The sequence below is a fragment of the Copadichromis virginalis genome, linkage group LG3 (genome assembly GCF_057382275.1).
Source record: "Copadichromis virginalis isolate Kocher_CV1m ecotype Utaka linkage group LG3, C_Virginalis_male_GT1.1, whole genome shotgun sequence".
Lineage (NCBI taxonomy): Eukaryota > Metazoa > Chordata > Actinopteri > Cichliformes > Cichlidae > Copadichromis > Copadichromis virginalis.
The window spans coordinates 13694861-13711048 of record NC_140620.1 but is presented as its reverse complement, the minus strand read 5'-3'; the positions used below and the strand labels follow the sequence as shown (position 1 = coordinate 13711048).

The window sequence follows — 16188 nt, the reverse complement described above, 5'->3', positions numbered from 1 at the left end:
CCAACTTTGTGCAGTGCACGACTAATAGTTGTCCTATGGACAGATTCCCCCACCTGAGCTGTAGATCTCTGCAGCTCGTCCAGAGTCACCATGGGCCTCTTGGCTGCATTTCTGATCAGCGCTCTCCTTGTTCGGCCTGTGAGTTTAGGTGGACGGCCTTGTCTTGGTAGGTTTACAGTTGTGCCGTACTCCTTCCATTTCTGAATGATGGCTTGAACAGTGCTCCGTGGGATGTTCAAGGCTTGGGAAATCTTTTTGTAGCCTAAGCCTGCTTTAAATTTCTCAATAACTTTATCTAGTGATGGGACGTTCTGTATCGAGGCTTCGGAGCGTGTGTCGAGTAATGGAGGGGGCGTTTCCGCGAAGCGCGTATCGAGGCTTGCTTCATTTATGGGAGGAGCTGAAAATGATGACGTCCGAAGCCTCGCTGCCCGGCTGTACCACGTGACTGGTTTATGAAGCGGTTCGAACTTTGCCGCGAGATATGACAGCGATATAAACCCCTCAGACTTCATTCACAATGTGGGTGTTTGATGGAGAGTTGCGGTTAGTGAGAGTTTGGAGACCGTTTGGAGGTTTATGAGAGTGAGGAGAGAAAGTCAGGAGAGAATGGAGCCAGCTAAGAAGAGGAGGATGTCCTCCCCTGTGTGGGAACATTTTGATCTTATTCCTCCCAACAAGGTATGTAAATTTCTACAGAAGATGTATTTTCATGATACTGATGGTGCAATACAATTTATGTTGAGCTGTCTTGACTTTTGTACAAGGTGAAGTGTTTGCTATGTGCCAGGGAGCTGGGATATAACAACAACACCTCATTCATGCTTAGGCACTACAGAGCTTTGCATGAGAATAAGGGGGACACCGATTGTGGAGCAAGACCAGGTGAGCCATCAAATGCCATGATAATATAGCATGCAGTAATGTTACTAAATGATATAACAATATTATACAACTGTTATAAGTTACGTATGTGATATTTATATATGTGCTTTATCTTTATTGTCTTTCCTCAGGAGAACAATCTCAAATAGATGAAGACCTGGTCAGCATGGTGATTGAGGACTCCCAGCTATTTAACATTGTGGAGGACAAAGGATTCAAAAGATTTGTTAAATCATTAAATCCTAGCTACGTTCTCCCCACTAAAAAGGTCATAAAAGCAGTGAAAATTTAGTTTTTACAGAATAAAATGTGAACAGGCAGGACTGAGGCTCAAAGCCTCAGTGTGTAGCTGTCCATACCTCAACGTTACAAAAGCACAACCACTGTCCACACCCCAACCACACCTCACCTCACAGTAAATGATCATTTCCATTTCAAGCATTTCCAAATAATTATTTCCCATACTGCCAGTATAAATATACACAGTATACTGCCATCACTACAATATACATGTTTTACACACTCCTTTTGTTGTTGACATTTACAGGCTGTGTGCAAAATGCCACACTCTTCAAATTCATGCCAGCTATTATTTTTACGTCCAGTAGGTTTCCTGCTAGAGCAAATGAAGCTTCATGAAGCTTCGCGTTGGGGTGAACCAATTGGATGAAAAGCTTCAGTGCTTCATGGGGCTTCATCTGCCCATCACTAACTTTATCCCTGACCTGTCTGGTGTGTTCTTTGGACTTCATGGTGTTGTTGCTCCCAATATTCTCTTAGACAACCTCTGAGGCCGTCACAGAGCAGCTGTATTTGTACTGACATTAGATTATACACAGGTGCACTCTATTTAGTCATTAGCACTCATCAGGCAACGTCTATGGGCAACTGACTGCACTCAGACCAAAGGGGGCTGAATAATTACTCACACCCCACTTTGCAGTTATTTGTAAAAAATGTTTGGAATCATGTATGATTTCCGTTCCACTTCTCACGTGTGCACCACTTTGTGTTGGTCTTTCACGTGGAATTCCAATAAAATTGATTCATGTTTGTGGCTGTAATGTGACAAAATGTGGAAAAATTCAAGGGGGCCGAATACTTTTGCTGTATTTAGCAACCAAGACTCTTCAGCATGCTCTTGTATTGCTTATAAGACTGTTCACTGCATCTGGAGGAGTGCTTGGAGTGGAAGGGTCAGAGATTAATTCATTCTCTGAAAAGCATTGAACACTAGCTTTCTCACCTAAGTGGTCAGAGAAGAAAGAAACAAAAAAGGACAGCTGTGGTTTTATTGAACTGGAGTGGGAAGGGTGGTCAACCAAGTGTCATGTTACACATGAAGAGTAGAAGTTCATCTTCAAGTTATACCATGTCAGTGACCTTCATGGTTCCTACATTCACATTGGATTTTCTAAAACAACACGTGCTGATTAATTTTATGAACGGCTGATAATCATTGACATTCACTTGTTTATCTCTTTGTAGTCTTGTACCTTGTAAAAGTTGTAAAGATTACTTTATGCATTTTGTTGCTTAGAGTATTTTTGCTCTGAGTTATTAGAGGAATTCCATAATCAAAGGCAATTACTTCCTCAGTGCCAAAAACTTCCAGATATGTTCTTTCACAGCTGCTTAAACATCTGTATCTGAGCACACATTTTGATATTTGTCCTCTAAGCTCTGGTCAGTTGGTGGAAACACACATGCTCATGTTTTACTATCAGTTGACAATCATTGATACTCACTTGTTCTTCTCCTTGTACTGCATCTGAAGTCATAAAGATTACATTAGTCACTGATTCACTAGAATAAGGTTGAATCTAATGCTACAGTGACCTCCCCTCTGTACTGTGTAATATAAAAGTCAGTCAGGTTTGCAGATGACACACAGATACTGTTGAGTTTTCACTGACAGAATGGAGATCACGCTGAAGTTCTCGCTGTTGCTTCTGGTCTGCTCTGTTTCCACAAATCAGACAGAGGCAGATAATGAAATTCTTGACCAGCAGATTTCAAACCAACAACCCTGTCCACAGGAAATCCATGCTGTGCTCAGAGAGCTGACTGCCTCAGTGGCTGAACAGAAAGTGGAAATCAGGACCTTAAAACAAGAGAATAAAGGTAGAGTATGATGTCAGGTAGTGAGAAAAATGACAGCATGAGGAAACCTTCATATGAGCCCCTGTTACAGAGATATCAATGTCACTTCATGAATCTATCACTAACGTTTCTCATTAATTTTTTTATTTTTATTATTTATTCATTATTTATTCAATAATCTAACCTACTAAAAATGAAAAGATTCAAATGATGCAGATAAATAAAATTCATATTGACTTATTTATGTTCTTTTCTGTCAGACCATGTCGCAAAACTGAAAGACCTGGAAATGCAGAACGTTGAACTTCAGAGACAGAGGTCTGAAATTGACAAACTTAAACAGCAACAAATAATAAATAAATAAATAAACTTTATTTATAAAGCACACTAAAAAAACAAGGGTATACCAAGGTGCTTGACAAAAATAAAATAGGAAAAGGGAGATGGGAGGGAAAAGAGAAAGGACCTGGCACGTATCAATTATAAAAACCATCATAAGATATAAAAGTAGTTCACAAGCATAAAAAATGTACCAGCGCACACAAGTGTTAACTGGGTGGAAAGGCAAGATTAAAGAAATAAGTCTTAAGCCGTGATTTAAACAGTGGCATAGAGTCAGACGCCCGGATAGCGACAGGAAGGTTGTTCCATAAGACCGGGGCAGCTACAGCAAACGCGCGGTCACTGCGAGACTTCAGCCGAGAACGAGGTTGCTCCAGAAGAATTTGGGTAGCAGAGCTAAGTGCTCTGACAGGAGTGTGTAACCTGAGAAGCTCATTGAGGTAGCTCGGCGCAAAGTTATTAATGGTTTTGTAGGTGAAAAGTAATATTTTAAATTGAATACGGTATTTAATTGGAAGCCAGTGCAAGCCAGCAAGAACAGGAGTGATGGAAGAAAACTTCCTGCTACCTGTCAAAAGGCGTGCCGCCGCATTCTGGACAGTCTGCAATCTAACGAGAAGGGTGGAGGAAAGGCCAATGTAAAGAGAGTTGCAGTTCATATCCAGAATCGGATTCTTTTGGTTATTACCCAAAGCTCGTGACCATAGGTGAAGGTGGGGACAAACTGATAGGAAAGAGCTCCTGCCAGCCACACAGCCACCTGCGACAATCACAGACATTTATCTACCGGCTTGACTGGCGGCTGCAAAACATTGCAAGATAATCTTGGTCAGGTATTCTTCCAGTCCACAACTTTACCACGAGTGTTGTTATATCAATTTAATTGTCCCACAAGGGGAAACTTGGGTGTAACAGCAGCAAGAAAACACATATACAAACAAACAGTACACATGACACAGAACAGAAACATACACAATTCTTACATATTTACATGAAGGACAATGGTTACCAAAAACTGAGTACCATACTGTTGTTAAATTAAATAAAATTAAATACAGATAAGAGGCAACCCTGGTTGTAGTGTGAATCGGTTGATAAAACAGTGCACGATACAGCGCTGATGTAAACATCTGTGTTTGTTGGGAGCAGTTCAGATTGTACAGTCTGACAGCTGCAGGGAGGAAGGACCTGCGGAAACGCTCCTTCATGCATCGAGGATGCAGCAGTCTGTCACTGAAGCAGCTCTGCAGTTCAGCAACATCTACATGCATGGGGCGGGAGATAAACTGCTGCTCCAACATACCACACTGTAAAAAATGACAGATGCCACCACAGAGTCATAGAAGGTCTTTAAAAGCGCTCCCTGGACTCCAAATGACCTCAGCCGCCTCAGCAGGTAGAGTCTGCTCTGACCCTTCCTGTAAAGAGCATCATCCCTGTACTTATACTTTTGTGTTGCTCTCTCATCACATCTTCATTATTCTCATCACTGCTTAAAACAACACACATCCTTTTTTAACTGTCCTTTCTCCAAAACAGAAAGTGGCATTACAGTTGTTTCAGGCTGAGAGACACAAAACACTCTTCGTATTATCATTCATATATCATCCACACAACTATTTTATTTCTTTTTGTCCACTGGGCAGGTGACCTGCAGAATCATGTCTGCCCCAGCTGGATACCTTTTCACACACACCGTGACGTCAGACACACTCACAGTCACTTCATTCGTCAGACTTCTTTTAAGTTTGCAGCAGGCAACGCGACTGAGTATTGTGTCAAGATAAGTAGGAAGACCACGCTATAATGGACAGTTGAAGGAAAAGGTCAAATTTACAGGGAATCTTTTTGTTTTGTTTTTGGACAGAAAGATGAGAGTTTGATGTGTACATGGCTGTGAACAAAAATATAAATGTGGTGGATCATAAATTTGATTAGTTTTGAAGTTGTACATCTCTGTTCCTTACATTTCATGTCATGCCCTTATTAATGTTTTATTTGTTGCTTTGACTGTTTTCGAATAGAATATGCAGTGGGAATATAGAGGGAGATAAGTAGTGAAAGTTTTGCCTGGGTTGATTGTGCGTCGATCCATTGTTAATGCCTCAGGGCTCCAGTAGGTGGGTTCGCGCGCTTCCTCCTTCACTCAATACAGACGAGTGAGAGTGAGAGCTGCGTGTCTGTGCCGCTCTTTCACCTCTCCTCACTATTTCCCCTGTTTAAGGGCACAACATAAACACTGAGGCTTCAAAATGCAGCATCTACAACACTGTCACTCTGCCTCCACCATGGAGACAGTCTCCATGGTGATGAGTACAACTGGCAGCTGAAACTGTTGTGAACTTCTCCATGAGTCATATTTCCTGTTTCAGAGCTGCTGATTGGCTCTTTGGGCCCTTTACCTTCAGGAGGTCATGGACGAAGCACTGAAGTCGTTTATCACGTAAAAAATATTTTTAGTTTATAATAATTTGATAAATAATAAAATATTAATAAAAACTGGAGGTTTTTTTAGAACTTAGATTTTAAGCTATTTATGCCTTTTTTGCTGCTCTTTTTTAAACTTATTCCCTTTAAACTGTATTTATTCTTTTTAAAATATATTGGTTATTGCACTGTAGAGGCTGCTGAGGAACAGTATTTCGTTTCAGGCTGTGTAACACGAAATGACAATAACCAATAAAGTCTTGAGAGCTGCCATCATTGTTCCAGCAGGAGGCAGTAAAACACCAAACTGCACCTGTTGTGCTGAAAAGGTGTGAGCATGTGCAGTAACCCAGTAAGTTACCTGAATATCTCTCTCTCACACACACACACACACACACACACACACACACACACACACACACACACACACACACACAGTACTGATACTAATGACTCGCTCTCAGATCTATTTGGGTTTAATGTCAGGGTATATTTGTGGATGAAAGTTTTGGTAGGACACATGATGTGGACAGTCTGGTAATCCCAGAATATTTTAATGTAAGAAAACTCCAGACAGCTCTGGAGAAAGTTTCAGAGTAAAAGCCCTGGAGTGTTTTACATGTTATTCTGTTGGATTAAATCTGACGGAGCTGATTCATAAACACTTCACTGCCAGGTATCAGGTGACCTGCAGAGACTGATCCTACAAACACTCAGAAACAGAGTAAACCAAACTGCACCACAGTGATCAGACGAAACCTTCCTGACATGAACACAGCTCCTCAGTAAAAACTGTGAACCAGCAGAGAGACTACACCCAGCACCATACACCACCTCTCTGACACAGTACACCCTCGGGCAGGTGGTGTCCCCATAAACAGTGTGAGAAGCTCTGATTATTTACTATGTTCAAACAAACTGAGTGTCCACAAACGTCTGAGCTCACAGTGAGAGCTGCTGGCACAGTTTGGAGGTGTTCTGCCCCCTGCTGGACACACAGAGCTACAACATGAGGATCAGAGGAGGCTGGTGCTGCTTCACCTTTAGACACAAGAAGGAGGTCAAAAAATGTAAAAACAGAGATTGTTTTTAAACCTGTAAAGGGGGAAATCCTGACGAACCAATCCACAGCCAGAAAAGAAGTCTAACTCTGTGCTGCTCCAATCAGGAATCAGCTCTGTTACTGTGTGAGTGTGTAAAGTCACAGAGTAGCTGGTTTCAAATGTATCTATAAAGTTTATTCACATTTTATTTAGGCTTCAAAAAACAGTCCAAGTTTATTTCTTTGGACTTTGTTCACTTAGCGCCACCTGGAGGACAGTCAGCTCCCTGCAGCAGCTCTGGAGGACTGTTAACTGATGAAGAGCTCGGACTGCACAGCCTGCTTCATCACCGACTTCTTTAAATAAACATGACCACGATCAGTCGCAGCACCTCAGACAAACGTTTGTTACACAGCAGCCGCCTTCACACCGACTGAGCTCCATCACAGCTTCAGAGCTCAGCTTACTAAAGTCAAAGTTTATTTCCTCTCAGGTTTCTTACTTTCAGTAAAGTTTCACTGTTAGAGCCCTGACCAGCATCCTGCAGCATCTGGAGCAGCTGTGTGGTGCTGTCATGGCAATAAGGATCCAAATCTGTGGGATGTTTCCAGCAGGGGTTATAACCTGCAGCCAGCAAGGTGTGCCTAATAAAGTGGCCGTGTTTATGTCACAGAGCAGCAGCATCAGAAAACGGTGGTTTACATCTCTGTTACAGGAAACCTGAAGAGTTAAAACACCAGAGAAGAAAATCTAAACGTTACACAAAGAACAAAAAAGAACTAAACTTCATAAAAACTTCACAAATGATGCTTTAAATGAAAAATAAATCCCTGTAAATAATTCAACAGGTCACATGTTAGAACCACCTTAACTAAACTCTGTAGCCGCTCACTGTGGTTTGTCCCAGCAGCTCTTAGGAAACAAACTGCTAACTTCAGTGTCAGCACACACTGTTAGTAAACTATGCAACACTGAATTCAGGTTTCAGTTGTGTTAAGTTGTGAAGTTGTGATGAAAGTCTTCTTACTGACACAGGTAGGATGGTCAGGCGTCCTCTGTTCCTTCACCGTTCATGAACTGTCACTTATAAAATGCTGCCAAACATCAACTACACTCAATAACTAAACGTGTGCAGGTTAAAGTGATGGACGCCCAGATCTGCACTCCAAATACAAACAGACTAAAGGTGTTTCCTCCAGAAACAAAGACAATATTTACAAAGGTCTCACAGGTAAATTGTGAGCGATCACAGCAGCATCTCATCCTGACTAACAGCTTTTAGATGCAGGGAGAGCGTCGTGGTTCAGAGGTGGTTCAGCAGATGATGAAGGCCTTTCTGTTGCATTGTGTAGTGCTGTGGAGGCCATGATGGTCGACTGGGTCTGCTTCTACTGAACTCACAAACACTTCTGAGGTATTTACACCTGAAGCCTCATTGAATGTGAGTCAGAAACAAACGGCTCAGCTGTGATTAATGGATGTTTCCCTGCATTTCTATTTTCACACAGTTTATTTCTTACAGCAGGAAAACTGAACAGAATGTATGTAAGAGGTCAGAGTGAGGATGACGTCACTTAATACAGGAAATACATGTTTGTCTGTTTTGATGATGAAGGACTTCTTCAGCTCTGTAAACAGCTACACTTGAGAGGACAGAGGTGATTTCATGGATCAATAACAATGTGTTTATCAGCTTTCATCATCGCAGTGCAGACATGACGTCAGATCTATCAGAGTGAAGGCCGTCTCTCTGATGACGTCACAGAGCAGAGTCCTTCTGTCCAATAAAGGATCTCAGATCAGCTGCTGCCATCTTGTGGCCACAGTTGGTTACTGTCTCTGAAAGTTGTCTCATGTTTCCTGTTGTCCTGCTAACAAAGGCTGGAGCTCATCATGCTGAGAGGGCAGCAGCATTTTGTGGCTCTTCACACATGTTCATTATATTCTGATGATCCTGGATGGAGACAAACTACAGATAAGTGTGTTCAGCCCAACTAGTTTATCTCATTACAGCAGTTTGATGTTTCCCTTTGAATCCCCCTGAAGATCCTGACAGTGAAGCACGTACATAATACTCCAGCCTTTCAACTCTGAGCTTATTTAGTTCTATTAATACACTGAAATCTCATTTGTGTCATGAAGAAAGTCTTTAATCAAACAGAATTCAAAGATCAGAAACATTTCATATATGGAGTTAAACATGAATCATTGTTTCAACAACATATTTATTGTTGTCATAAACAGACAAGAAGACAACAACAAACTGCTCCTCCCATTCAACACATGTCAGTCCATATCCCAGCAAACTAAATCATCTCCATTTACACATCAAATAGAAACATGAATCACTTGTAATGATTAGAAACTTGATAGAATTTCAAATCTAGTTTGGGGAGTCATTCAGTGAGAAACAGTGAAATGATTTTCCATGTGAAAAGGTGGACAGCAGAAACAGAAAGAAAGAGTGAAACTAAAAGAGAAACAAAGAGCTTTGGAACAACGAGGCAGCAGGAGGACAGCTGCAGTTTAACAGCTTCAACTCACTGACAGGAAACAACATTAGAAACATCATCATCCTCAACTCATCTGCTGCACTGACACTGACACCTTCAACGGACACACCTTCACTTTATCACCAGTCCATATGTATGGAAACATCCTGTGAGTGAAAGTGTGTGTGAAGGTGTGTATGTGTGTGTTAGTATCAGGATCAGAGAACGACAGCTTTCCTCTGTTCCAGTCCAGATTCACTCTGATCCTCTGGAGCTTCTTCTCTACTGAGAGAATAGTGAGAGGAGCTGATGGTGAGCGTGCTGAGTATTCACCTAAACAGAACAATATTGTCCATAATCCAGACTGTATGTCTCCCTTCCTCTGCACAGACTCTGCTAACACACCCAGATCCCACCATGTACTGTCTCCAACTTCAACATCCCAGCTGTGAGTCCCTGAGTTAAAGCCCTCAGAGCCCAGGACAGAGCAGGACCAATCAAACCTCTCTGGATTATCAGGAAGCTGCTTCTCTCCTCCTCGTCTCACACTGGTCAGATCTTCAGACAGGATGAGTTTTGGATGAGCAGTGTTTGGGTCCAGAATGAGAGGAGTGTAGGAGACCATGTCCTTCATGTTGTTCCAGATGTTGAAGGTCAGGTTGCCCAGGTGTTTGGCCTGGTCTATCAGAGCTCCTGAGGGCAGCTGTGGATCATCCAGCAGGGGGCAGCGCTGGACTCTTTCCACTGCAGCCTTGTAGTTGTGCAGGAATGAGACGTCTTCAGCTCTCAGCTCCTCCTCTGTGGCTCTGACTGTGTCTGAAAGAGCTGCTATCTCTCTGCTCAGAGCCTCCATCTTCTCCTTCATCATCCCACTCTTCTGCTCCTCTTCCTCCCTCAGTGCAGCCAGCCTGGCCTCCTCTTCCTCTGCTAGAAACTGCTGAAGCTTCTTAAACTGCTCCTTAATCTGCCTCTCTGTGTGTCGGGCCTGGACCTTAATGTGTTCTGCTGTTTGATCAAACTTCACTTGAACTTCTTCACAAACCTTTAACTTCTTCTTTAAGGGCTCCAGAGTTTCCTGAAGTTCCTTCTTGTGTTGTTGTGCAGCTTCATCGATGGGTCTGAATCTGTGATTGGTGTGTTTTTCTGAGTCTCTGCAGACGACACACACTGGCTGCTGATGGTCCAGACAGAAGAGTTTGAGTTTCTCAGAGTGCAGACTGCAGAGAGCCTCTGAAGCTCTCTGATCTCTCTCCTGTAAGAACGACTCACACAGGTTCTTTAAAGCTCGGTTTAAAGGTGGATCATAAACTGATATTTCCTTACAAACTGGACACTCGTGTGTTGGTCTCTCTCTCCACCATCTCTTCAGACAGTCTTTACAGAAGCTGTGGCTACATGACAGAAGAACAGGATCTCTGAAGACCTCCTGACAGACCGGACAGCAGAGATCCTCCTCTGATCTGGAAGCCATTGAGTCTGTGAGTGAAGCTGAAAACAGCAGACAGGAAGTACAGTCAGTCCTGGCTCCCCTCCCTCCTCTACCACCTTCACTGAAACTTCCTTTGAGTCGTGTTTTTGCTCAAACTCACATTCAGTGTGTGGAGCGTCAGCAGCTTGAAGCAGCAGTGTTGGAGTTTTCCACTTTTCTCTCCTGTAGCTGGACTCACTCAGAGGAAGCTGCTAGTTTGGTCTGAGCTCAGTCTGATCGTCTGTGCGTCTCTCTTTACTGAGGACGAAGAACTTCCTGTTTCCTGGTTTGTCACATTTGAGTGACGTGAGGGGAGGAGACAAATGTTGCTGTTTGACTTTTAACTAAGGTGTGTTTCAATCCTGCCTGCAGCTCAAAAGCTGTAAAACAGGTTTTGTGTCTTTTCACCTCCACAGGTCACAACATGAAACCTGTTGTGAAGTTTATAAAATAAAGTGTCACTCGGTGGTGCAGCTGTTTGTCAGCTTCTATTTTAGACTTTGTTCTGGTTCTTGTTCAGGTTCCCAGCAGTGGGAGTGTAATGCAGTCACACACACACAGGTGGTGTTAAGGTGGATTCACTTAGTTACAGACAGTGGTGTTATTTCCTGTAACTAAGGGTGTGTTTCACTCCAAAGTTCAGACATTAACCTGCCAGAAGTTGTAAAAGTTACTAATAAAGAGCTTTTATCTCATTTCACATGTTGTCCACAATCTCCTCGTGATTACCTCTGGAAAGCCCCGTGGCACAGCTCTCCATCCAGTGCAGCTTTATGGTCATTGCTGTGGTTCCAGAATCTTCTCATGATGACCAGTAGGTCCCCAAACAGCATGACCTTTGACCTCAACCCCTGCCTGGGCTGTCAGCTATGGTCCCTACTTCTCGCTGGGTCTCTGAAGATTTCTCAGGAGATTCCACCCTTGGGATCATTTCTTCCAGCAATGCTCTGCTGCACCTGCATCTCCTCACTAGAGAAAAACTTCTATTTGGAAAACATGTCAACCATCATCAAACCAAAATTTCCTTTCAGTTCAGTGAACTTCACTTATCAAAAAATATAATTATTTATTAATTATATTATTGGTTTATCACGTTTTCACTTTCACTTATAGGCCATCAAAGTGTTTATTATCTTTACCCAAATAATTGGAGCAGAACTTGTTCCATATTCAGTTTTTCAGCAAAACGTGTTTGAGAAAAGATTCATTCTTATATCTGGAGGAATAAATATATTTCAATAAATATTAACGTTAGCCTGCGACTTTGTTCCAGTTTTGAATTTTGGCCCACTGTGTATTTGAGTTTGACACCCCTGATCCATAGCTGGCGATTTTTTGTTTTTATGGGCCGATGGATTTTCTTTTTTTTAAGGAAGGGTATATATAATGAAAGGTGTTGGATTGGCCAATTGGTCATGATCGACTCTGGGCTGGACCAATTACAGCCGAGGAGGCCGGATGCACCCTCCCCCTTGTTTAGCAATCACGTGATTTTCGCGCATTGCATGCCGGGAACTCGTGGCAAAACAATCCAAGTACCGCATCAAATGCAAGCATTTGCAGCACCGCAAAACGTTCATTCTCCGGTTCCAATACCTTCTTGTTTTTTCTTTGCCGCACAAAAAAGTCTCGACGAAAAGACAAAGAAAAGATACGAGGAAAAAATCAAAGGAGTGAAAGGGTCAGACCCTTACGAGCACACAGAGGGACCAAAGACGTCAGCGTGCTGCCCAACTTTCACCACGCTCATATTTATAATCATACGGTTCTTGGAGTGAGTGCATACACTCATGAAGTTTAGTAACTTCAGGTCACTGCAACAAGCCCAGGTACAGTTTACCGACGGATGGGTGCAGGACCTTGAAATGCACCGTGTAGAACGAAAGACCATCGTACGAACAAAGGTAAGTTTACCAGTCTCACAAATCGTCGTCATAAATACACATTCGTTAACCGTTTATTAATATAACCTTTGAGCTCAATGGTAATTAATTAGTAGTGGAAATAATTTCTGGTAGCATCACAGAAATGTAGCAGTGACAATAATATTGTATGCTGTAATCGTACTGGACAATTAGTGATATAAAAAAACCTGTTTTACCCTGTGAATAAAAGTATATGTTTCTGTCAATGTACCATAATAACAGAAGCGAAACGCAATATTGTGTCAGGACAATTCACTATTTATGCACAATAAACAAAGGAGCAATTTCTGTTCAGCGCCAGACTTGCTTGTAACCTATATCACCAATTATGTTAAGAAAAATGACGCATTAACTACAACAAAACTCTGACCTTTGTGGGAATGCTTGGAGCAGACTAACCTGTGAGCTGGAGAGTTCTGGGACGTTATGTTTGGTATATCCAGACCATCCGTCGGCTCTTACTTCGGAAACATGGCTTAAAAAATTTCTCTTCAACGACGTAATCCGATAAAAAAAAAGATCTCTTTACCCGTCGGCTTCCCGTGGCTGTCATGCGACCGGCTGTTGCAGTTAATAATACAACAGCTTCTTGCCATTTTTTGTGTTTCTTTTTATCGCTGTGTAACTGAGTTCAATTGAAAGCCTGCGTGCGCTAGTACCTCTTGCTACAAGTTCCCAGAATCCTTTGCGGTTTTACCCCTGAATGACGTCACATTTTCAATCTTCATCCCGACTTTTTGTCCCAGTCCAGCCTTGCCCTGATCTAACCTCTCCTCTTCCTCACAGCTCTGATGTCTCTGAGGGAGATGTTGTGACTGTAATCTGTGAGGAGGACCAAAGCTTTTCTGATTGGACTGTGAGGAGAAACACAAGCAAACTGCAGAGGGCTGAGTGTGGAGATGGGCGGGGACAACATCAACGTGATCAATCATGTTCAATCAGTACGCTGGTGCCTCACGACACCGGAGTTTACTGGTGTGAGTCCAGTAATGGTGCCATCAGTAACCTGGTTAATATCACAGTCACTGGTAAGCTGATCACTCTCACTTTACTTCTTATTGCATCCACAAATTGAGCTGAACATGCAGGTACATAGATTCTGTGCTGTTCTTCACTGATCACCTACCTGACTGACAGAGTAATGAAGGACTTCCCTCCCTCGGTGCTTCTTAATGTGTGAGGATATTCTCCATTACTGAGTTAAGACTTCCTTATTTAGATCTAAGCTCTGGATTATCTTGCACGTCTCGTGGCTCCCAAATGTCTCTTAAGTTATTATCCTCTGTAGCCTCATACTTTAGCTTTACTTGGCAAATGTGAATGCTTTGTGTGCTGACAAACCCTTTTGCATGTAGTGTTTTTATGAAAAGCCTTATAATTGCCTAATTCTGTGTTTTTGTTCTGTTACAAAAGCAGGCATTCTTACTGTTGTTTAATATTTTAATCAAACCTTTAAGTTTAATTCAACACAAAAAGCCCCACTGTAAACAAATCCACAGAACAGAACCAAACTCAGCAGCCAAACAGTTTGTCCTCAGTGCAGGTCGACATTCAGAAAAACCAGCTGCCTCAGCTTGGATGGGCTGATGTGGTTTCTCCTTAGTATCTGCCCAGTTTTTGAGAAGACCCTCCAAAGGAACAGATGTTGCCACAATGCACAGTCTCCCCTCCATCACCTTCAACAGGTAGGGAAAGACTGTGGCCTTGGCCTCCCACCAGCTCTGTGGGCCTTCTCCTTGTTGGATGAGGGGCTCCTCAAGATAACATTTCATCTCCATCATAACATCAGCTGTAGTATTTCTCTTTGCAGCATCTCCTGCAGCTCTTTCATCAAAGAGGCTCCACACAGCAGACGTCTGTGGCTCCTCCTTCACTTGGCCCTGTAATGGTGGAGCTGGGTGGGAGTGCACTTTGCTGCTGCAGTTATTCTCTGAAGTGCCTCATCAACAGCTCTGTTGTCACTGAATGCAAGCTTTTTAAATCTACCATCCAGTGATGCAGCTTCTGAGTGGACGGTGTTGAACTCCACACACAGAAACTTTTCACACTCACTGCTAATTTTGTTTTACAGTGAAGCCACTCTGCTCTGCTAGTCCCAATATCTTTCACCTGCAGCAGATGCTGCTTCGTTTGCAGCTGTCAGTCATATTTCTGTGTTTTTGTGTCGCACTCTCCTCCACACTGCTGTCTGTCATCTCACAGGTATGATGTGCGGAGCGATGCTGAACTTCCAATCCCAGCGTTTCATGTTGCAGGATCAATTCCCATATGAAAATATCAATATCTAATTTGATTACATTTGTTTTTCATCATAAATATGACAGACAAAAGTAAATTCGGCAATTAGCGGGATGGTCTGCAATACCCTGTTAACAGGAACTACACTCACCACCTCTCATTCATGTGCGTGTTACGGCTCTGCAAGAGTGTGAGCCAATGAGAAACCAGAGGCACAAAACTTTAGACCACAAAACACACAATCTGATGTTGGTTTGTAAAGATGTTGCTGATGAGACTTTGTAGAAAGCAGCTGGTCTGAGTGATGTGATCAGAGTGCAGCAGATAATGTCTGACAGCAGTTTGAAGAGCAAATGGATTCTGTTCTGTTCTTCATCATCACCTACCTGACACCTCACAGCTGTTTCTCACCTGCAGGTCACACAGGAGGATCTGTTGGACTGAAGGTCAGCCTGTCAGTTCCTGCTGTGCTTCTTGTTGCTGCTGTTTTCTTCATGTAGAGAAAACAAAAACAACAAAGAATCAGGATCCAGCCTCATGTTGAGCTGCAGCAAAATAAAATGTCTGAATCTTTTTAAATCAGCACTCTTAGTCTCCCGCTGGTGGTTTCAGCGTTGTCAGTGAACCTGGGGAACATGAGATGATGCTGGTAACAGAAATCAAAGGTAGTGAACAGCAGACAGGGATCAGCTGCAGGTTTAATACACGTCCTGAATTTGGTTTAGTTTGAAGTTTCTGTAAAATAAAACCAAACGTTGTGATTTGTCTCTTTATGAATAAAGTTGAATTGAATTTCTCTCTGAGCTCCTGCTTCTGTTGTCTGTCAGTGATTTTATCAGTTGGACTTCAAGTAAAACTTTGGATAAAATGAAAACTGTTCACACAGTGTCTGTAAATCCACGGGTGAAAATAATACATGTAACATTCACACAAGTCCACGAGTGATTGAATGAAATGTGATCATGGAAAAATAAATTCAAAACTATTCAAGACTTTTACCATTAACTGTCGTTCTATTATGAAGTAGCAGGAAGGTAATAACACTAAAGCTCTGCTTTCTTTGTGTGCTTGTGCTAACAGCAACTAATGAGAAATGTGATAACACTGACTCCAGAGTGAGCAGGACACATCTGTGCTAAAGAAAACTGATGGAGGCCAACTGAGTGTGGGTGGATGCTGGACTACCAGCCACAAAGACAACAGCTGGAAACATCTGTCTACCTCTGACATCCACCAGCTCATCCATACAACAAACAAACATCAAC

General features: G+C 42.5%; 1 protein-coding gene and 2 long non-coding RNA genes across 4 annotated transcripts; 2 read left to right on the top strand and 1 right to left on the bottom strand.

The window, feature by feature from the left end:
* Window positions 1-661: 661 nt before the first annotated feature.
* On the top strand, window positions 662-1075 carry LOC146712924 (uncharacterized). Its single transcript, XR_014917448.1, has 3 exons — window positions 662-681; window positions 830-885; window positions 1017-1075. It is a non-coding gene; the product is annotated as an uncharacterized LOC146712924 (long non-coding RNA).
* A 2076-nt stretch (window positions 1076-3151) lies between these two features.
* LOC146712923 (nuclear factor 7, ovary-like) lies at window positions 3152-10763 on the bottom strand. Of its 2 annotated transcripts, XM_085445260.1 has the most exons (2): window positions 9396-10763; window positions 3152-3172 (listed from the first exon to the last, which is right to left on the bottom strand). In XM_085445260.1, the coding sequence occupies exons 1-2, from the start codon at window positions 10761-10763 to the stop codon at window positions 3152-3154; spliced, it is 1389 nt and encodes a 462-aa protein (XP_085301386.1). The 2 variants fall into 2 exon arrangements, with proteins under 2 accessions (XP_085301386.1, XP_085301377.1); XM_085445251.1 differs by lacking the exon at window positions 3152-3172 and having other exon boundaries at window positions 8998-10763.
* A 2848-nt stretch (window positions 10764-13611) lies between these two features.
* On the top strand, window positions 13612-15719 carry LOC146712922 (uncharacterized). The gene is made up of 2 exons (XR_014917457.1): window positions 13612-13713; window positions 15341-15719. It is a non-coding gene; the product is annotated as an uncharacterized LOC146712922 (long non-coding RNA).
* Window positions 15720-16188: the final 469 nt, after the last annotated feature.

Excerpts from the sequence above, each read along its gene's own strand:
- LOC146712923 (XM_085445260.1), bottom strand. The coding sequence starts at position 10,763 with ATGGCTTCCAGATCAGAGGAGGATCTCTGCTGTCCGGTCTGTCAGGAG. Across the intron at positions 3,173-9,395 it reads CGTTGAAGGTGTCAGTGTCA|GTTAGATTATTGAATAAATA; the intron begins GTGCAGCAGATG and ends CATTTTTAGTAG.